This window comes from Anolis sagrei, chromosome 3 (genome assembly GCF_037176765.1).
Source record: "Anolis sagrei isolate rAnoSag1 chromosome 3, rAnoSag1.mat, whole genome shotgun sequence".
Lineage (NCBI taxonomy): Eukaryota > Metazoa > Chordata > Lepidosauria > Squamata > Dactyloidae > Anolis > Anolis sagrei.
Window position 1 is genome coordinate 206,888,882 of NC_090023.1, and position 19,976 is coordinate 206,908,857.

Consider the following 19,976-nt stretch of genomic DNA (forward strand, 5'->3'; position numbering starts at 1 on the left):
GAGGGAGATACATTCAGACAAGTAAGCTGGGCCGGAACCATTTAGGACAGTGATTCTTAACCTGTGGGTCCCCAGGTGTCTTGGCCTACAACTCTCAGAAATCCCAGACAGTTTACCAGTGGTTAGGATTTCTGGAAGTTGAAGGCCAAAACATTTTATTTGTATTTTTATTTATTTTTGACTTATATACCGCTACTCCCAGTATGGCTTGGAGCGGTTTACAAAAGCAAATTAAAACAATACAATTAGCTTTAAAAATAACCATAACAATAACAATAAGCAGCAAGAACAGGCATAGCCCGGGTTGTTCGCCCATCAAAAGCTTGACTGAAAAGAAAAGTTTTACAAGCTTTCCGAAAAGCAAGTAGGTCTCGGATGGTTCGGGTTTCGACCGGCAAGGCATTCCATAAATAAAGGGCTACGATCGAGAAGGCTCTATGCCTAGTAGATGACAAATGATAGGTTCGGATGTTAGGGACTGCAAACAGGTTTTGGTCTTCAGACCAGAGTAATCTCTGAGGTTGGTAGTGGGATAAGCGGGCTCTCATCTGGGGACTCACAGGTTGAGAACCACTGGTTTAAGGCTTTATAGGATAAAGCCAGCATTTTGAATTGTGCTCAGTGGCAGATTGGCAGCCAGTGGAGCGGACGTAACAGAGGAGTTGTATGCTCTATCCATAAGAAACACTTAATCCATAAGAAGCATTTTCCTAAATGCAACAGTTTCATCACCATTGTCATCATGTCTTCCTTGCAGAATTGGGACTCAAGACAGTTTATGATTAAAACTTGTAAAAATAAGATGACCTATATGTGATATCTATTCATGGGTTCATGTCCCACCAATTGATGTCCAGTTATGAGATAATCTGTCACAGTCTGTTAACTCAACCAATCATATGTATAAACTTCAAGCATAGCTAATAGGCACTACCAGAGCCAGAATTGGACTTTCCTTCTCACATTTGGGACGTGGGGAAATTTATTTTAATTGATGAGGAGGGAAAGCATCATAGACATAAGGGTACATAGGTTTTGAGTCTTTCATTCAGTTTGTAAAAAATAATACTTTGCCATCTCTTCAAACAGCAGTGGGTGAAGCAGTGTTCTTTAATTTTGATTGGTCCAGTGGTAATGGTATCATATAATGATGTAACTGGAGGAGAAGGCTATAACCACATACAAAACATTGAAAACGAGTGATTGAATGAAAGAATTATTCTGGAGCGAGAGGACAAGGAGAGGACAAGGTTGCTCTCCAAAAATACCCCCTCTTTTATTTTTATGATAATAAATGACCACATTTTTTCATGTCAGGAGCGACTTCGGAAACTGCAAGTTGCTTCTGGTGTGAGAGAATTGGCCATCTGCAAAGACGTTGCCCAGGGAACACCTGGATGTTTTACCATCCTGTGGGAGGCTTCTCTCATGTCCCCACATGGGAAGCTGGAGCTGACAGATGGGAGCTCACCTTGCTCTCCAGATTCAAACCGCTGACCTTTCAGTCAGCAGTTCTGCCACCACAAGAATTTAACCCATTGCACCACTGGGGGCTCCAATGACCACATAAAAAACATGAGGAAGGGGTTTTATTTTTGTCCTAGGTTGACTAATACCTTCTTTAAAAAATAATTAATACAAAACAATAATCTGAGTCCTCTTTTGTTGTGGTCTGAGTACCATCACCTGGTAGAAATGTGGGCTATAATTTAACAAATAAACACACAAATATGTTTCCCTGATGACATGAAAAATGGTTTAGAGCTTGGAAATGCAACTGCTTGGGACTACAACTCTCATTGGTCATGCTGGCTGGGGAATTCTGGGAGTTGTAATCCAAAAGGAACTTTCCTTCGCTCTTAATGGGACTTTTCATTCTTTGAAATGTGGGCTCTTGTGAAAGAAGTTTGAAGAAAATGGGCATGAAGCATATTCAGAACAGAAGGTAGATGACAAGAGTTTTCAAAGAGATTCCAACATTGCTATAAATAGGACAGCCAACTGAGAGTAGGCCAAGAGATAATGGGCTGAAATAGACGGGGAGGGGATGCGGAAATTATTCTGATCATCAGGAGGTGCCTGTTCGTTGCAATCATCGTTGGACAATAGACCTGCTTCATAATACACAGTGCCGAATCCTGGCCATTGGAGTTCTTTTTTAAAGGTTAGATAAATATCTGTTGAAGACACTTTGGTATTATCAGTCCTTCTTCAAGGGAAGGAAATGGACAGGATGACCTATTAAGGTCAACATGCCTCTGCTGCTGTGGTTGCAGGCTGTGATTCATGTCTTTGTTCCTTCGCTCCTCTGGTAACCCAAACTTTTCAGCACAAGCGTGTGTGATATTTGTGCTCTTTTTGACTACAGTCCCTATTGTTAATCCATGTCTGGTTTGCTTCAAAGAAAGATCCATCATGGATGTTTGGACTCCCTGCCTTGCAGTCTTTCAGCTGCCCTGTAACTCTTCTCTGAATATGCCTTTTCAATGCCTGAGAACACACTGTACTAGGAAAATGGTCCAGAAAAGAGTGTTTGCCAATGCTTTTCCCTACTCCCTTCCCCAGCCGTGTCCACATGGTGACCATATGTCTGATGAAATGTATACATTTATCATTGAACAATAATATATATAAGACATTACTTTGGAATGTCAGTATGCAAAGGGATCTTGTGGCACCCTAGAAACTGAGAAAATGAAGTTGGAAGCAGCAGCTTTCATAGACCGAGTTGCATCTGTTTGAGTAGATTTTGTCTAGACAAGCTTATGCTACCAACTCTCATTCTCTATGGTGCTACAAGATAAGCTACATGTAATATGCTAATGAATTAAAAGAAACTAATAGCAGCAGTGCAGCATGTGAGACAGTATATTATATTTGTAATGTCACAAGAGTTAAAAGCACAAATGCCTATCCTGACTTAATCTATTATTATTATTATTATTATTATTATTATTATTATTATTATTTGAAACACAATAAGATGAGTCCACGGCAGACACTCTGCTGACTGTTGTATTGGATCACATATCGGACACTTCCCAAGTGTTGTTGTTTTAAATTGTTTTTAAATTGTTTTAAATTGTTTTTAAATTGTGTTAGATTTTAGCCTGTTCTTGTAAGCCGCTCTGAGCCCCAGGGGAGTGGCGGCATATAAGTTTGAATTATAAATAAATAAATAAAAAGTGTCTAGGACTGTGTGATGTATCGGCGAACAATGCGTGCAGATCCCAGTAAGGTGGCCTTTTGCAGCTGACAGATGATAATCTTGTCAGCGCCAATTGTGTTAAAGTGCAGGCCAAGATCTTTGGGCACTGCACCCAGTGTGCCGATCACCACTAGGACCACCTTGACTGGCTTGTGCCAGAGTCTTTGCAGTTCGATCTTTAAATCCTCATATCATGTCAGCTTTTCCAGTTGTTTCTCTTCAATCCTGCTGTCACCTGGGATTGCAACATCGACAATCCATACTTTAGGTTCTTGTGGGTTTTTTCGGGCTATAGAGCCATGTTCTAGAGGCATTTCTCCTGACGTTTCGCCTGCATCTATGGCAAGCATCCTCAGAGGTAGAGGTCTGTTGGAATCCATACTTTGTTCTTGTTGTTGTTGTTGTTATTTTACTGACACAAAAACACAGTATGTCACACCAAATGAGATATAAATGCTGGATTTCGTGTCACAAAATTACAAGTCAAACACTTCCCAAGTGACTAGGACTGTGTGATGTATTTTCGAATGATGCGAGCAAATCCAGGTGAGGTGGCCTTTTGTAGTTGACAGATCGTGATATCTTTTAGCACAGCACCCAATGTGCCGATTACCACTGGGACCACCTATATTGGTTTATGCCAGAACCTTTGCAGTTCAATTTTGAGATCCTAATAACGGCTGAGTTTTTCCTGTTGTTTTTCCTCAATGCAACTGTCACCTGATATGGCGACATCAATAATCCAAACTTTTTTTCTTTTCCACAATTGTGATGTCTGGTGTATTGTGTTCCAAAACTTTGTTAGTCTGAATTTGAAAGTCCCACAGTATTTTTGTGTGTTAATTTTCCACTACCTTTGCAGTTTTATGATCCCACCAATTCTTTACTAATGGCAGGTGGTACTTGTGGCATAAGTTCCAATGAATCATTTTGGCCACAGAGTTGTGCCTCTGTTTGTAGTCTGTCTGTGTGATTTTCTTGCAGCAGCTGAGGATATGATCAATGGTTTCATCAGCTTCCTTGCACATTCTGTATTTTGGGCCATCAGCTGATTTTTCAATCAATTATTATTATTATTATTATTATTATTATTATTATTATTATTATCCTGCTTTATTTCTCCTTAAGGAGACTCTAAGCATTAGCATCATCTTATGAATAGTAGCAAGACTAATGCTGTGGTGCTATGTGTAATACAATCTAACCCATTTATCCACGGATTCAATATCCACAATTACACTTACCCTTGCTCCATAAAATATTCCCCCCGAACTTTTTGTGGGCTTTCAGCCCAAGTATAATCAAAATATCAGGTTCACTATTATCCTTAGTTTTAGATATCCACAATAGGTTCTTCGAACATATCCCCTGTGGATACAGGGATCGTACTTTACTCAAGAAAAAACCCTAATGAATCCAGTAGGATTTACTTCTGAATAAACATGCATACAATAAGATTGTGAAACGTCTTCAAATCAGAAAAAGAGCCCAAGAATTGCATTGGGAAGGTGATCCCTTTAAGAACAACAGAGTTGTTGTTGTTGCTGTTATTGCTGCTGCTGTGTGCCTTCAAGTCAATTCTGACATGCCAAGATTACCTTGGCAAGACTTATTCAGAGGACGTTTGCCACTGCTTTCCTCTGGGGTGGAAAGCATGTGACTTGCTCTAAGTTAAGGTTTCTCAAACTTTTTTCAGCTGCAGAGCTTTTTTTGAAGCAATGTTTATGTATCCAGCCTTTGTAGTAGTAGTAGTAGTAGTAGTAGAAGTAGAAGTAATAATAATAATAGGAACAACCCCAGGAACCATCCATTTCAATCCTCTTCTGCCATGCAGTAAAAGCACAATCAAAACACACCCAACAAATGGCCATCCAGAATTTCAAATAATAATAATAATAATAATAATAATAATAGGCACAACCCCAGGAGGTCATTCAGTCCAACTCCCTTCTGCCATGCAGTAAAAGCACAATTAAAACACTCCTAATATATGGCCATCCAGCCATAATAATAATAATAATAATAATAATAATAATAATAATTATTATTATTATTATTATTATTATTATAAGAGCAACCGCAGGAGCCATCCAGTCAACCCCTCTATGCCATGCAGGAAAAGCACAAAGAGCCCCTGGCAGATGGTAATCCAGTCTCAGTAGTAGTAGTAGTAGCAGCATCAGTAGCAGTAATAGTAACAGAGGCTATCCAGTTCAACCTCCTTCTAGCATGCAGGAAAAGAGCAAACAAAGCACCCCAACAATCCATTAAAGTATTTCATTGATATCTGCCTTTCCTTCAATGGGCTACATGGTCTCCTTACCCACTATAACAGGTCAGGTAGAGAGGGATGAGTACTTGCACCTTGGGGTGCGTCTAAACCAGGAATGGGCAAACTTTTTTTTGCCTTGTGCCCGGCTGGGAGGAACGTGCTAGGAGGGAGGGGGCCGTTCACAGGTGGGGTGGGCCCATGAGGGGTAGGGCCCGGGAGAGGGAGAGGCCAGAAGGGGAAAGAGCAGGGCCAGGGTCATCCTCAGGTTGTCGCTCCGGAGGGCTCTCAGCCACCATATGCCTTCCTTGAGCTGTCCTCCCAGTATAAGGATGGGGCCACTCACATCGTCCTTATGCTGAGAGGAGAGCAAGACATGCAATGGATGAGAGCGCTCCAGAGGGCTCTCAGCTTCTGCGTGCCTTCCTCCACCATTTTTTTGGCATTAGGACATGATGGGCCACCCTATCCTTATGCCAAGAGGACGGGGAAAATGAGGCGGGCCTGAGGTAAGTGTCCAGGGGGCTGCATCTGGTCCCCAGGCCATAGTTTACCCATGCCTGGTCTAAACTGTAGAAGTAATGCAGTTTGACACCATTTTAACTGCCATGGCTCAATGTTATGGAATTGTAGGAGTTGTACTTTTACAAAGTGATTAGCCTTATCTGCTAAAGAGTGCTGGCACCTCACCAAACGACAATTCCCAGGACACCATAGCATTGAGCCATGGTAGTCAGTGGTGTCAAACTACATTCATTCGACATTGCAGATGCACTCTTGATCTCTGAAGCCACAATCCAGTACTCTAATCAGTATTGCGTGCTATCTCTCCACAATGGTTTGGGAGTGAATAACTGATCTTTTAATTATGCTGGCTTGCCTACATCTCAGTGCCAGCCCTCTGTTCTGCTGGAATAATGCCCTGAGTCAAGTTACAATGTCAGGACAACACCTATGCAACTAAAGTTTTGCATTCATTCCCACATATGTAATATTCAGTGAGTCACAGGACTGGGCCAAAATGCCTGGAGGATGAGGCTGAAGATTAGAATACTTGTGTAAACAAATTTAAAAGGCTTCTTTCAGTCTACCTTTGAAGAGGAATATCTGATGCATATGGCCCTCCTGAATGTTGTTGGGCACCAACTCCCAGGAGCCCCAGCCAAGACAGCAAATAGTGAAGAATACTGGGCATTGTAGTCCAACATCATTAGTGAGACAGGTTATCATAGTGCCACTGTTGGCTGTAAGCAATTCATGTCAGTGCAGATAAGGGGACATAATTAAAGCAGGTTTTTGATGCATGTCTCCTTAGCCTAATGTGGAAACTGTATACATTAATTGATGCCATAGGGTCATTTCTGTAGGCTGATAATGAGATGATCACAAATTGGCAGCTCAAGGGATAGTAGCAGGTATAACCAGATTAAGTCTGGCCATCATAATTGAGTCACTTGTCACATCCCTTAAAATTATGGGTTTTGAAAAACAAAATGCCCCATGGCAATATATTTACTGGAGCTGCTCATTTTATTTGATTGACTGAATAATAAATTTAAAATGTTTTTTATCAAGTGAATCTTAGAATTATAGAGTTTGAAGCAACCACAAGGGCCACCCAGTCCAACTCCTTCAATTAATCTTAAGTGAAAATTAATTTGATATATTAATTCATCAAAAAGCAGGGGAAATCCAGACAAGAATAAATCAGTGCCATTTAACACCTTCCAACAAAGGATTCCCCCAGGCAGCAACAAGCCAGGCCTTGAAACTGCAAGGCTATCAAATGCTAATCAAGGTAGCATTCACACGTGCCTCAAGCAGACAAGAGTTCTTTTTCCTACCCTGGACATTCCACAGATATATCAACCTAACTTACTTTGTTTCCAACAGACCCCTCAACCTCTGAGGATGCCTGCCATAGGTGTGGGTGAAATGTCAGGAGAGAATGCTTCTGGAACATACAGCCTGAAAAATGCACAGCAACCCAATTTGATAGAATTTTTCAGGCAAATAAGCAATCTACAGGTGAGTAGAGAGATTTTGATCTTCAAGTGAATCTTTTTTTGCTCTCCTTTAGAAAACGTGTCCAACAATTTATGCATATTTAGGCCTCATGGTGAACATTCACTTTCCAATGGGGAAAGCGCCATGCAATTTACTTGAGTGAGAGTTACTTCTGAGTAGGCATGCATAAAACTGCATGGCTAATTGGTCAATTAACTTCCAGATGATCCACGGACTAAAATTTCCTTGATTGACTGACACCCGGTATTTACATCAGCCATGTGGGAGTCAAATTCTACCTTTCTTGAATTTAGATTTAATCCAAGGGATCTGGGGACAGAATTAGCATCCTGGTATTTAAACAATTCTCAATTACAAAACAAGACAGCAGAGAACTTCTTTGATTCCAGTGACAACTGACCTAGCTTTACCTTGGTGTTTGTCTCAGATTGCGAATCTACAGACAAATAAATCAAAGGAGAGAGAGCAAACCATTGCCTTAATTTCCAATAAATGCAGCCAAACTTTTTAAACTGTCTGATATCATTTGTAACCAGCTTTCTCAAGAAAATTGGATGCCAATATTTTACTCTTCTTCCTGCTCAATTTATACTAACACCTGATATAAAGGGTCTATAAGTAAATTAGTATACCAATGGGCAGATTCTACTCTGTTAGATGGATTTTTGGAACTAGATCAGTGGTTCTCAACCTGTGGGTCCCCAGGTGTTTTGGCCTACAACTCCCAGAAATCCCAGTCAGTTTACCAGCTGTGGAGTTGAAGGCCAAAACATCTGGGGACCCACAGGTTGAGAACCACTGAACTATATCTTTTGCTTAGAAATAGTGTTTTCTGATAAAGCATAATATCGGTACTAGGAGAGGGCAAAGTACTAAGATAGAGAAAAGGCCACCATTAGAATACTAGAAATGTGGGAATGGAAGGAACCAGGGGCAAGAGAATTAACTTTTGGGATGCCATTCCCAGAATCTGACATTGGGCTGTGGGATTCGGAAAATTGTAATCCAACAGGTTACTTTTCATCAAAAGTTCTGAAGGGGCCAGGAAAGGCCATCTAGTTGAACCCTCTGCAGAAACGTCAATGATTAGCATTTCTATTAACAAGCTGAATATGGTTTAGGAGCTATCTGATGTATAATAGACCAGCCCTGCCTCCTAAAAGGATATGAAAAATTGCTTATTTGAAGACAATCCTATGACATGTTGGAAGCTCTTGCACCAAAGAATCCTGAATTATAAATATCCTGACAGAGCAAGGGCTATTGACCAGTGAAAAGGACATGATTCTATGTGTGTATCACCATGTGTACAACTTGGAGAGTGGCAGGAGAAATGGTATTCTGGAAGATGAATCAGGACCTGCCAGTAGATCTCTGGATGATTAGAAATAGATCAGAATAGATTTCTGGCCCTCAATTGCTCTGTGATAAGGGATAACTGGGTGACTTCTCTGTTAATCCTATTAAATGAAGAATGTATGATGAAAACCATAATGAGCCTCAGTGAAGGACTTCCTCTCAGTTTGGGTACTTAAAGCCAATATCTTTGATATACTGTCTTTAGCACTAGGCTCCAATTGGTAGATCTTGGGGTTCCCAGAAGAAGAAAAAGTGAAATTAACAAGTTTAATTTCTGCCTACTTCCAATTTAGACAACACAGGCATGGATAAACCAAAGGTATAATATAGGTCCCACCACCAAAGTAGCCCTGATGGTTCCTCATCCCATTTTTTTACACTTATAATGCCTCCTAACGTTTTTAAAGAAAATATTTTATTGGTTTTATTTTGCAGGTTAAAATAATTGAATAGGAAGGGGAGAAAAAGAAAAAAGAAAGAGGGAAAAAAGAAAATAAAGAAAAGGAAGTGGTCATAACTAACGAGCTTTCTGAAACAGGAGAAGATGAAGATTATGCTATGAATGGAAAAACAAAGAACAGCTTAACCACTTAGAGCAGATAATCAACCTAGGAAAGAACCAGTAAAGAAGAACCTCATCCCATGTTTTAATAAATAAGATGCCTCCCTACAAACAATTTTCTGAGGTTGCTTTTCATGGTTGTTATGAACACATGGAGTCAGGAGTGTGCTTTATATCTAAGCTTGTTCAAGGGAGCACTTTCATACACTATGGATCAAAGACCCACACATCCTATAGAAACAAGCAATCAGCCCTATGTTAAGTGCAACTGCAGATCAAGAAATATTTTGGCAGATACTCTCCACTGTTTCTTTCATAAAGGTATATTAGCTGTATTTATTTTTTTGAATTTGATCCATTACACTGTTGCTTATGGATTTTTCTGCAATAGAAAAGCAATCACAGTAGCTACACAGGCCTGGTTTCAAAGATGTGCAAGATTGCTCCCACTTAGGGTGGCTTTTCTGCTTCCTGCTTCTGTTGGCATGAATAGCTTCCTTCAGAAGATGCTGGTGGCTTCCAGATCAGTTGGGTATTAGACCCACTCTGGCTTTTAGTCCAGATCTTAATGGTCCTATCCAAGGTGCTGAACCTTCCTGCCACTGGCCTTTTCGAAGGTCAAGAGCCCTTTCCATGTGATGTGAGAGACCACCATTAGATGGCAGAATTGGTTACTTAACAACACATGCATGGAAGTGTTTGCACATGGACACCGGCCTCTTGCGACCAGGTTCAATAAATGAGACATGACCACAAGATTAATCTGTCTGAGTGAGCAATGCAAAAAGTAAAGCTTTGTTATTGATGTTACCCACCGAAGCACCTTAACACCTTTCTTACTAGTGATGTAGCTATCTAACATTTAGCTTTTTAAAACATAAAGCTTGGCTGGCTGCCTTCAAAGCCCTTGACTCCAATTCCGTGCACAGCAATCATAAAGGAGACAAAAGCTCTCTATACACACTGAAGCAAGCTTTATTCTTCTTCTAAACCATATCACAGGTCCTGAGGCTGAGGACAGATAATAAACTTTAATATATGCACTGAAATTGTTTTTTTAAGCACTGAGAATTTTACCATGCATACAAGCATCTGAAACAGCGGGGTAATTTTAATTATATCTGATTATTTACAGATATCATATTAGCAAAAAAAAAAATCACTTTGCTAATGTAATGCACTTAGTAACTGGTGTCAAGTTTCCTGGACTTCTTTCTGACATTCACCTGTACACAGGGAATATCACAGGCATTTTAAAAAACCCATATAGGTTGACACATAAAATAACTCTTTGACTCCAGCCCTGAAGACAAATCCGGGTCTAAGCTTTGGTACACATCAAGCTCCGTACATGGCATTGTGTCAGCATGACTATTCAATCTGTGTGAGGGCGGTCTCATGTTGCACATTTAAACCAGTCTATCTGTGGGAAGTAAATGGTCGTAACGTTTTACAGTCTTACAGTATGGCTTGTTGTGGTCCTCACAGTGAGAACCTCTGCACACATGAGAAGAATCAGCCCAAAAACAGTTCAAATGAGGACTTTAATGATTTTTTTTCCTGTCAAGAGCAACTTGAAAAACTGCAAGTCTCTTCTGGTGTGAGAGTATTGGCTATCTGCAAGGACATTGCCCAGGGGATGCCAGGATGTTTGATGTTTTACCATCCTTGTAGGAGGCTTCTCTCATGTCCCCACAGGAGGAGCTGGAGCTGACAGAGGGAGTTCAACCCACTCTCCCTGGATTCGAAAACCACTGACCTCTCGGTCAGCAGTTCTGCGCCATCGGGGGCTCCAACTTCAATTAATTCACTTAAGACATCTTGCTATATATTAGCTGACATTTTGCCAAGCTTCAAAACATGTCAATAAAAAATCTACTCAGCCCCATTAGGGTACCTTTCTCCTCTATTAACCTTTCATTAATAAAAGTGCTGGGGCAAGGGGAGAAAATGCATTGATCTATCTAATAAATAAGGTTTTACCCTTGCTAAAGTTCAGGGGACATAACATATTATTGGCCCAAATATATATACAACTACTTAATAATCAGTACAACATGTTCTGTTGTAAAAGAGTAACTCACATTTATTTGTGCCTTTTTTGTTCAGGCTAATAAATATATTGTCCTGTGTTGGACAAAAAAAGGCTGGGCTGCTTGGAGGAAGAGCAGGATCGAGATGCACTGAACAATAAGATGAATTATAGTGTCATTACTTATAAGAAACAGTCAAGCAGCACTGTTGTGGCAATCTGAAATAATGTTTTCCTTTGATCAAAGCGACCTCAGCAGTGAAACTCTAAGCACTATGGAGTAATCTTTTACATGAACAACATTCACTTTCTATCTACAGAATTTATCACTTGGCAGACAATCTGTGTGACTTAGAACCTCACCCAAAGCCCAACATAGTATACTTGATTAAGAGGAGCAGCCATTTCCTTTGATTCAAAACAAGGTTGATCTATTACTGCAGTGGTTCTTAACCTTCCTAATGCCATGACCCCTTAATACAGTTTCTCATGTTGTGTTGACCCCCAACCATAAAATTATTTTTGTTGCTAATTCACAACTGTAATGTTGCGACTGTTATGAATTGTAATGTAAATATCTGATATGCAGCATGTATTTTCATTTACTGGACCAAATTTGACACAAATACCCAAAACGCTCAAATTTGAATACTAGTGGATTTGGGGGGTGGGGTGATGTTGTTATTTGGGAGTTGTAGTTGCTGTGATTTATTTTGTTGTTGTTCATTCGTTCAGTCGTCTCCGACTCTTCGTGACCTCATGGACCAGCCTACGCCAGAGCTCCCTGTCGGCCGTTACCACCCCCAGCTCCCTCAAGGTCAGTCCAGTCACTTCAAGGATGCCATCCATCCATCTTGCCCTTGGTCGGCCCCTCTTCCTTTTGCCTTCCACTTTCCCCAGCATAATTGTCTTCTCTAGGCTTTCCTGTCTCCTCATGATGTGGCCAAAGTACTTCAACTTTGTCTCTAGTATCTTTCCCTCCAGTGAGCAGTTGGGCTTTATTTCCTGGAGGATGGACTGGTTGGATCTTCTCGCAGTCCAAGGCACTCTCAGAACTTTCCTCCAACACCACAGCTCAAAAGCATCGATCTTCCTTCGCTCAGCCTTCCCTAAGGTCCAGCTCTCACATCCGTAGGTTACTACAGGGAATACCATGGCTTTGACTAGGCGGATCTTTGTTGCCAGTTTGATGTCTCTACTCTTCACTATTTTATCGAGACTGGACATTGCTCTCCTCCCAAGAAGTAAGCGTCTTCTGATTTCCTGGCTACAGTCTGCATCTGCAGTAATCTTTGCACCTAGAAATACAAAGTCTGTCACGGCCTCCACGGTTTCTCCCTCTATTTTCCAGTTGTCAATCATTCTTGTTGCCATAATCTTGGTTTTTTTTGACGTTTAGCTGCAACCCGGCTTTTGCGCTTTCTTCTTTCACCTTGATTAGAAGGCTCCTCAGCTCCTCCTCGCTTTTGGCCATCAGAGTGGTGTCATCTGCATATCTGAGGTTGTTAATGTTTCTTCCAGCAATTTTCACCCCAGCTTTGCATTCATCCAGCCCCGCACATCGCATGATGTGTTCTGCATACAAGTTAAAAAGGTTGGGTGAGAGTATGCAGCCTTGCCGTACGCCTTTCCCAATCTTGAATCAGTCTGTTGTTCCGTGGTCAGTTCTGACTGTTGCTACTTGGTCCTTGTACAGATTCCTCAGGAGAGAGACAAGGTGGCTTGGTATGCCCATCCCACCAAGAACTTGCCACAATTTATTATGATCCACACAGTCAAAGGCTTTAGAATAGTCAATGAGCTGTGATTTATAGTTAACCTAAAATCAAAGAGCATTCTGAATGCCACCAACGATTGAATTGAACCAAACTTGGCACACAGAACTCCCAAGACCAACATAAAATACTGGAAGGGTTGGGTGGGCATTGGCCTTGAGTTGTAGTTTGCCTACATACAGAGACCACTGTGGTCTCAAACAACGATGGATCTAGATCAAACTTGACATGGATGCTCAATCTGCCCAAATGTAAACACTGGCGGAGTTTGGGGGGGGGGGGGAGACCTTGACATTATTGTTTTAATGCTTGTTGATGTATTATTTTAATTGTGATTTATGTTTAATTGTAGTTTTACTATTGTAATTGTTTATATTGGCATCGTATCAGTGCCCAACGTAAGGCATTGAATCTTGCCATTATTTATGTGTAAACCGCTTTGAGTCCCCCCAGGGGTGAGAAAGGCAGTATATAAATACTGCAAATAAATAAATAAATAAATAAATAAATAAATAGGAAATGGTAATTGCTGGGATTTATAGTTTACCTACAATCAAAGAGCATTCTGAACCTCACCAATGATAGAACTGGGCCATACTTCCCACACAGAACCTCTATTACCAACAGAAAATATTGTGCTTTCTGATGGTCTTTGGTGACCCTTCTGACACCCCCTCATGACCCCCCCCCGGGTCCCAACCCCCAGATTGAGAAACGCTGTATTACTGAATCCTAAATATAAATGACAGAATCTTAGGGAGATCATCCTGAAGCAAGTGGTTTGTCTCCTTCCATTCAGTATTGATCCTCCACCTCCCAAACAGATCAGTCACCCATTTAAGATTAGATTCAGATAATAACAGTGTTCCCATTTCACCTCCCCTCCCCCCTTCTTTCCTGTCAAGACTTCTCTGCCTTGAACAGTTTAATGACAGGCAGAAATGTATTTATTATCTGAGGAATATATACCATGCTTTCCCCCTCCAGCAAAGAATTGTGCCAGATTAGTATACAAACTATAGAACCAGAGCCTTATGGGGGGGAAATCATCAAAACATTTTTATAACTGCTAAACAATTGCAAAAACATATTTGTGAAAATACTTCTACTTCTGAATCCACAGAAGCCCTTCCATTAAAAAGGGTGGCAACAGCAGTTGAAGATATACTACAACCACAGAACTCAAATGACTAAAATGCAGATTTACTGAGAACACGATGAGTGAAACTGTTTAAAACAATCATTATTGCTTCCAAACTATGGGAATGTTTCTCCTTCCTTGTGCAGAAGCATTGGCATAAAAGGGGTGGCAACGCAAGCTGAGAATATCCCACAAGCAGGTAAAATGAAGTGAACGAGATGGGGCTTTTCCTAGCGCAAAGCAAATGAAACAAAGATGGTCTGATTATAATACTAACATTGTTGGGGATCGTCATGAGATCACAGATTAAACATTCTCAAATTATTGCCAATTTCTTTAAAAACAAAGCAAAAAAACCCAAAAACAACTGCTACCATCCCATGAGTAATATGTGAAGAATCTCCTTCTTAAAAGTGGCTCCTTCTAACTTAATTACTCCACAAGTAATTCACAATCTAGCAAATGGTTTGAAAATATACTGTCATTTTAAAATGGTATTATCTTGCATACATGGGAATTAAACATTTCTCCAGCAGTCACTGAGGTGGTAAATAAGACAGACGGAGTCTACAATTTGCAAAATCTCGCCTTCTGGAGTACTAAATAGCCCGACTATAAGAGATTTCCAAGAGATTAATTGTGAGCAAGAGATTTATGTCTTCTGTATCCCAAGGCACAATAAATTTCTAATATTCCATGTTCCCAGTAAAAGCAAACACAGTTCTCATATTTTCACTATGTAGTCTCTAGCCACCTGCCCCTACCCCATTATCAAACCAGATTCAAACAGACAATAAGTAACATCCATCACAGAAAAGTAGGTAATGTATTTTTAGCCAGACTGTAAACCAACTTGCTTTTGGCCCTGAATTTTTGGGGAAGTCTTCATCGTTCCATCTAATAGGGCCACTACTTTATTTGGCACAGCAAGTTGTTATTGTTGTTTTTAGAAAAGGAAGATAACTGTGTCAGGAAAAACAACAACATTAAGTTGAACAATATCGGTAATAGGATCCATATTTTCAGCAAAATAGACTCTGCTTTTCCCATCAGGAGTGGCTACTGTTTCTGAACCTACAGACACACATTGTAGAGAGGTTTGCTTGTGCTGCAGTGGTTTTTATTGCACATAGACCGATGACATACAGTAGTAAACTGCACCCAAAATATATAAATACGTTATAAAAATGCATACATACTCTCTCACATCGCACACGCACGAGCATGTGCGCACACAGACACAGACATAGGGAAACATGGGCTACGACAACAAAGTGCTAAACTCCCAACAGGTTCACATGGGTATTTTTTTTAAAAAAAGAACTTAAAATAAACTCATTTATAGTACGAGTATACTTACAGTACCTCAATTAAATAATTGCAAAATGCTTTAGAAATATAATAAAATGGCAACCTGACAGAAATCAAAGCAGGGACTTTGGTGTTTTCATTTTTTGTTTTCCAGTGAGTGTGAATGTGTGTGTGAGAGAAAGAGAGATCACCTACACAACTAACTTTGTTAACACTGTGCAAAAAGGAAAAAGAAAACAAACACCTTCTCTCTTTCTTTTCAAGTGTGCAGTAATATTTCTGATGTGTTGTTGAAGGCTTTCATGGCCAGAATCACTGAGTTGCTGTGAGTTTTCCGGGCTGTATGGCCATGTTACAGAAGCATTCTCTCCTGATGTTTCGCCTGCATCTATGACAGGCATCCTCAGAGGTTGTGAGGTCTGTTGGAAACTAGGAAAATTGGGTTTATACTGTATATCTGTGGAAGGTCCAGGGTGGGAGAAAGAACTCTTGTCTGTTGAAGCTAGGTGTGAATATTTCAATTGGCCACCTTGATTGATTAGCATTAGATGGCCTGACAGTTTTTAGGTGTGGCTTGTTAGTCCCTGGGGGAATCCTTTGTTGAGAGGTGATTCGCTGTCCCTGGTTGTTTCTTCTCTGGAATTTCCCTGTGTTTGAGTTTTGTTCTTTATTTACTGTTATGATTTTAGAGTTTTTTTTAATACTGGTAGTCATATTCTGTTCATTTTCATGAAATCCACAGACATATAAACCCAATTTTCCAAGTTTCCAATAGACCTCACAACCTCTGAGGATGCCTGCCATATATGCAGGCAAAACATCAGGAGAGAATGCTTCTGGTACATGGCCATACAGCCTGGAAAACACACAACAACCCAATATTTTTAATGCTCCAAGCCCAGTTTCCCCTCTCACCTTTCAGCGTGAATGAAGGGATTACTAGAGGATGGATGCTTCTGTCTCTATGGAAAACAAAACAAACCCCTAACTGACAAGACATAAATAAGCGGTTTAATATAAACACGTTTTCCCCTGTACAATATGCACAGCTTGAGGTAGACAATTTGTAGCCTGATTGCTGTTGTCTCGTAGGACAAGAAGAATGCACCTTCAGCCCCCACCCCACCCCACAAGTCAATGGGATATAATATGGATCAGAAATAAGGAGATACTTGATTAGAATACACAACATGTCAATATTACTGATTGATCATTTCCTCCTAGGATGTTAAGGAGAATGTGGCCACGAGGATATTAAGGCTGTAAGCTAATGCACATTTACTTGAGGGTAACTTCCATCAACTCAATTCTGCTAAATACGCACAGGCTCATGATAAAACTCGCCAAGGTATTTACCCCCGACAGCATATTAAAGGAGCCTTTTAGAATGGATTTGCAAAAGGTTTTGACTGCCTGCACGAAAGTCATGCTGGTATCAATGGATTTATATGGGTGACCAGCACTTCTCAGAAAAGGATACATATCGATATATGTTTTGAAAAGAGGCTACTTTTTGTGCTAAGTTCTTGGGATAAATGTAAAGAACATTTTTTGTAAAACCAGCATAGTCTCCAATCAAACCACCAAGGGCTCAATGATGTTTCCTTCCATTATTGGCAAAGGAATACACACCCTGGTTGCCTCCTTCAGTGACTTTCAGCCTAAGTGCCTGCTACAAGTCCAGCTCTTCACAAGCCATTTGTTTGGCAAACTCCTTCAAACTTACTCACGCCTCCCTCCCCGTTTCTCCATGCAACTCTCCTCCATGTAAATACTAATAATCCAAATATCTTGGAGGTTGGGATGGGGGTGGGAGGTGGATCATTAACCTCTTTTGTTCAATGGCCAGATGCTCTCTGTTTGCTTCCATTTCGGGTGATTCAGAAGAGGTATGGAACAGCCAAGTTCACCTGCTTTCCCTCTAGGATAAATACAACTCTCTCCCCCATAATGGCAAGTCAATCAGGTGATTTGTACATTAGCCAGACTCCCAAGTGATTTAGTTATTCCTTCCTTCCTGTTCTGTCTATTCCTTCAGCTCCCTTTCCGTTTCCACAGGACTGACCACGAACTCTGATCCTTCCCACCAAACTGCCCTTATACCTTGGATTCTGAATGGGAGGTTTTACTGTTCCTGTCCTCTAAGCTGGAGTCACTTCCATCCCGGGCACCACCATTGTAATCGGACCACGTCCCTCCAAGAGTGCATGGGGCAGTATCTCCGAGAGTACTAATGAAGCCCCCCGGGTACCGAGAGAGATCCCCAGTAGTGGCATGCAGCCTCCGGTCCACTTTCCTTGGGCAGCACAGCATCCTCTTGAAGGCCTTCCGGAAATCAGGGCTCCTGCAGTAGATGATGGGGTTGAAGGCGGAGTTGGCGTAACCCAACCAGTTGAAGAAAACAAAGAGCTGATCTGGAACCAGCCCTCTGTTGAAGACCTTGACCACATTGACCAAGAAAAAGGGCAGCCAGCACAGAGTGAAGACCCCCATGATGATGCCCAAGGTCTTGAGGGCCTTCTGCTCCCGTACGGCCAAGATTCGGGAGGTTTTCCTCCTGGTGGCCGGACCGTTGCCCAGGATAGGCAGCTGCTGGTGGGTTGGCGGCTGTTGGTGTTGCTGCTTTTGGTGGTGGTTGTTGTAGAAACGCCCCTCGCACTTGTCGATCTTCTTCATCTGCTCCTTGGCTTCTCGGTAGACCCTGATGTAGACAAAAATCATCACAGAGAGCGGGACGTAGAAGGAGATGATGGAGGAGGCAATGGCGTAGGCCCTGTTGGTGACAAAGTCGCAGCAGCCGGGGTCGTCGTAGCACAATAAGGCTTCGGGGTCGTCGTCCCTCCACCACTGCATCATAATGGGCAGGAAGGAGACCAGGGCCGAGATGGCCCAGACCACGCAGACAATGACCTTGGCCCGTTTCTTGGTCATGAGGCTCTGGTAGCGGAAAGGCGAGGTGATGGCTAAGTAGCGGTCGATGGCGATGACGCAGAGGGTCTCGATGCTAGCCGTCACGCAGAGGACGTCCACCGAGGTCCAGCACTCGCAGAGGAAGGAGCCCCAGAGCCAGGTGTCACGCACCACCAACGTGGCCCCAAAAGGCACCACCACGGATCCCATGACCAGGTCGGCGCAAGCCAAGGAGGTGATGAAGACGTTGGTGAGGGTCTGGAGGCGCTGGGTGCGCCCGATGGCCGCGATGACCATGCCGTTGCCCACCACGATGAAGGTCACCATCAGGGACATGAGGAGGCTCATGCCCACCACCCACTGCTGGGACAGCTCCTTGGGGGCCAGGGGCAAGGCGCCCGGGCTGGGCGCGGACGAGGCGTTGCCTTGGGCACCGCTGGAGTTGGACCGGTTCTGGAGGCTCTCGCTTAGGAAGACCCAGCCATCTCCCATGGCTGTCCGGCGGAGAGCAGCAAGAGGGGTCCGGCCGCTCAGGGCATCATCCAAGAGGAGGAAGGAGAAGAGGAGGAGGAAGAGGAGGAGGAGGAAGAGAGCCGGGCTCTTGGCAGCAGCTGCTGCCGCTGCTGGGAGCGCCTCCGACGCCGCCTCCACCGCCGCCACTTGCTCCGGGGCTCCAGCATGGTTTGCGCGAGCCAGCCTCTCCGGCGGGCTCCCGCGCCTCTGAAGACGCCTCCCGCCCCCTCCAGTGACGTCGGCACCCGGGCAGCCAATGGCGAGCCCTCGGAGAACTCAGGCAGGGAGAGAGGGAGGGGGAGGCAGGACTGAAGGGGTTCCTCTGGAAGAAGGGGGGCTGAGGGAGGAGGAGGAGGAGGAGGAGGAGGAGGAGAGGGAGACCAGGAGGAAGGCAGCTCCAGGCGCCCACGAGGGCTCGAGGAGAGCGTTGCCTTCGCCCTGGAGTCCACGTTTCTCTCGGAAGCGTTATCTCTCTGCGCCTGCCCGTCTGCCTATCTCTAGGTCCCTCTTGGCCCTCTTTTCCTGTCCTTCCCGCTCCCTTCTTCTCTCACACTCTGTCCTTCACCTCCCCCTTCGTCTATACCCCCCACTCTCCTTCATGCACATACACTCTCAGTGTGCCTCCCCTTCTTTCTCTCTCTCTCTCTCTCCCCTTCTCACTTTTTATCCCTGTATTGCTTTCCTTCCCTCCTCTCTCTCTCTCTCTCCCCTTCTCACTTTTTATCCCTGTATTGCTTTCCTTCCCTCCTCTCTCTCTCTCTCTCTCTCTCTCTGTCCCTCTCCTCTTCTTTCTCTCTCTCCCCCCTCCCTCTCTGGAAGCCTTTCGCTTTCAGCTCTGGTGGCCGAATGAATGCCCTTGAATGCGCCC

The 19,976-nt window shown here is 42.7% G+C and overlaps 1 protein-coding gene across 1 annotated transcript in view; it reads right to left on the reverse strand.

The window, feature by feature from the left end:
• ADRB1 (adrenoceptor beta 1) overlaps nt 1-19,650 on the reverse strand; it is a 40,639-nt gene extending 20,989 nt beyond the window's left edge. The window contains exon 1 of the mRNA XM_060768456.2: nt 17,789-19,650. Within this exon, the coding sequence (XP_060624439.2) occupies nt 17,789-19,087 (1,299 nt within the window). The 5' untranslated portion in view covers nt 19,088-19,650. The remainder of the gene's footprint in view (nt 1-17,788) is intronic.
• Nucleotides 19,651-19,976: the final 326 nt, after the last annotated feature.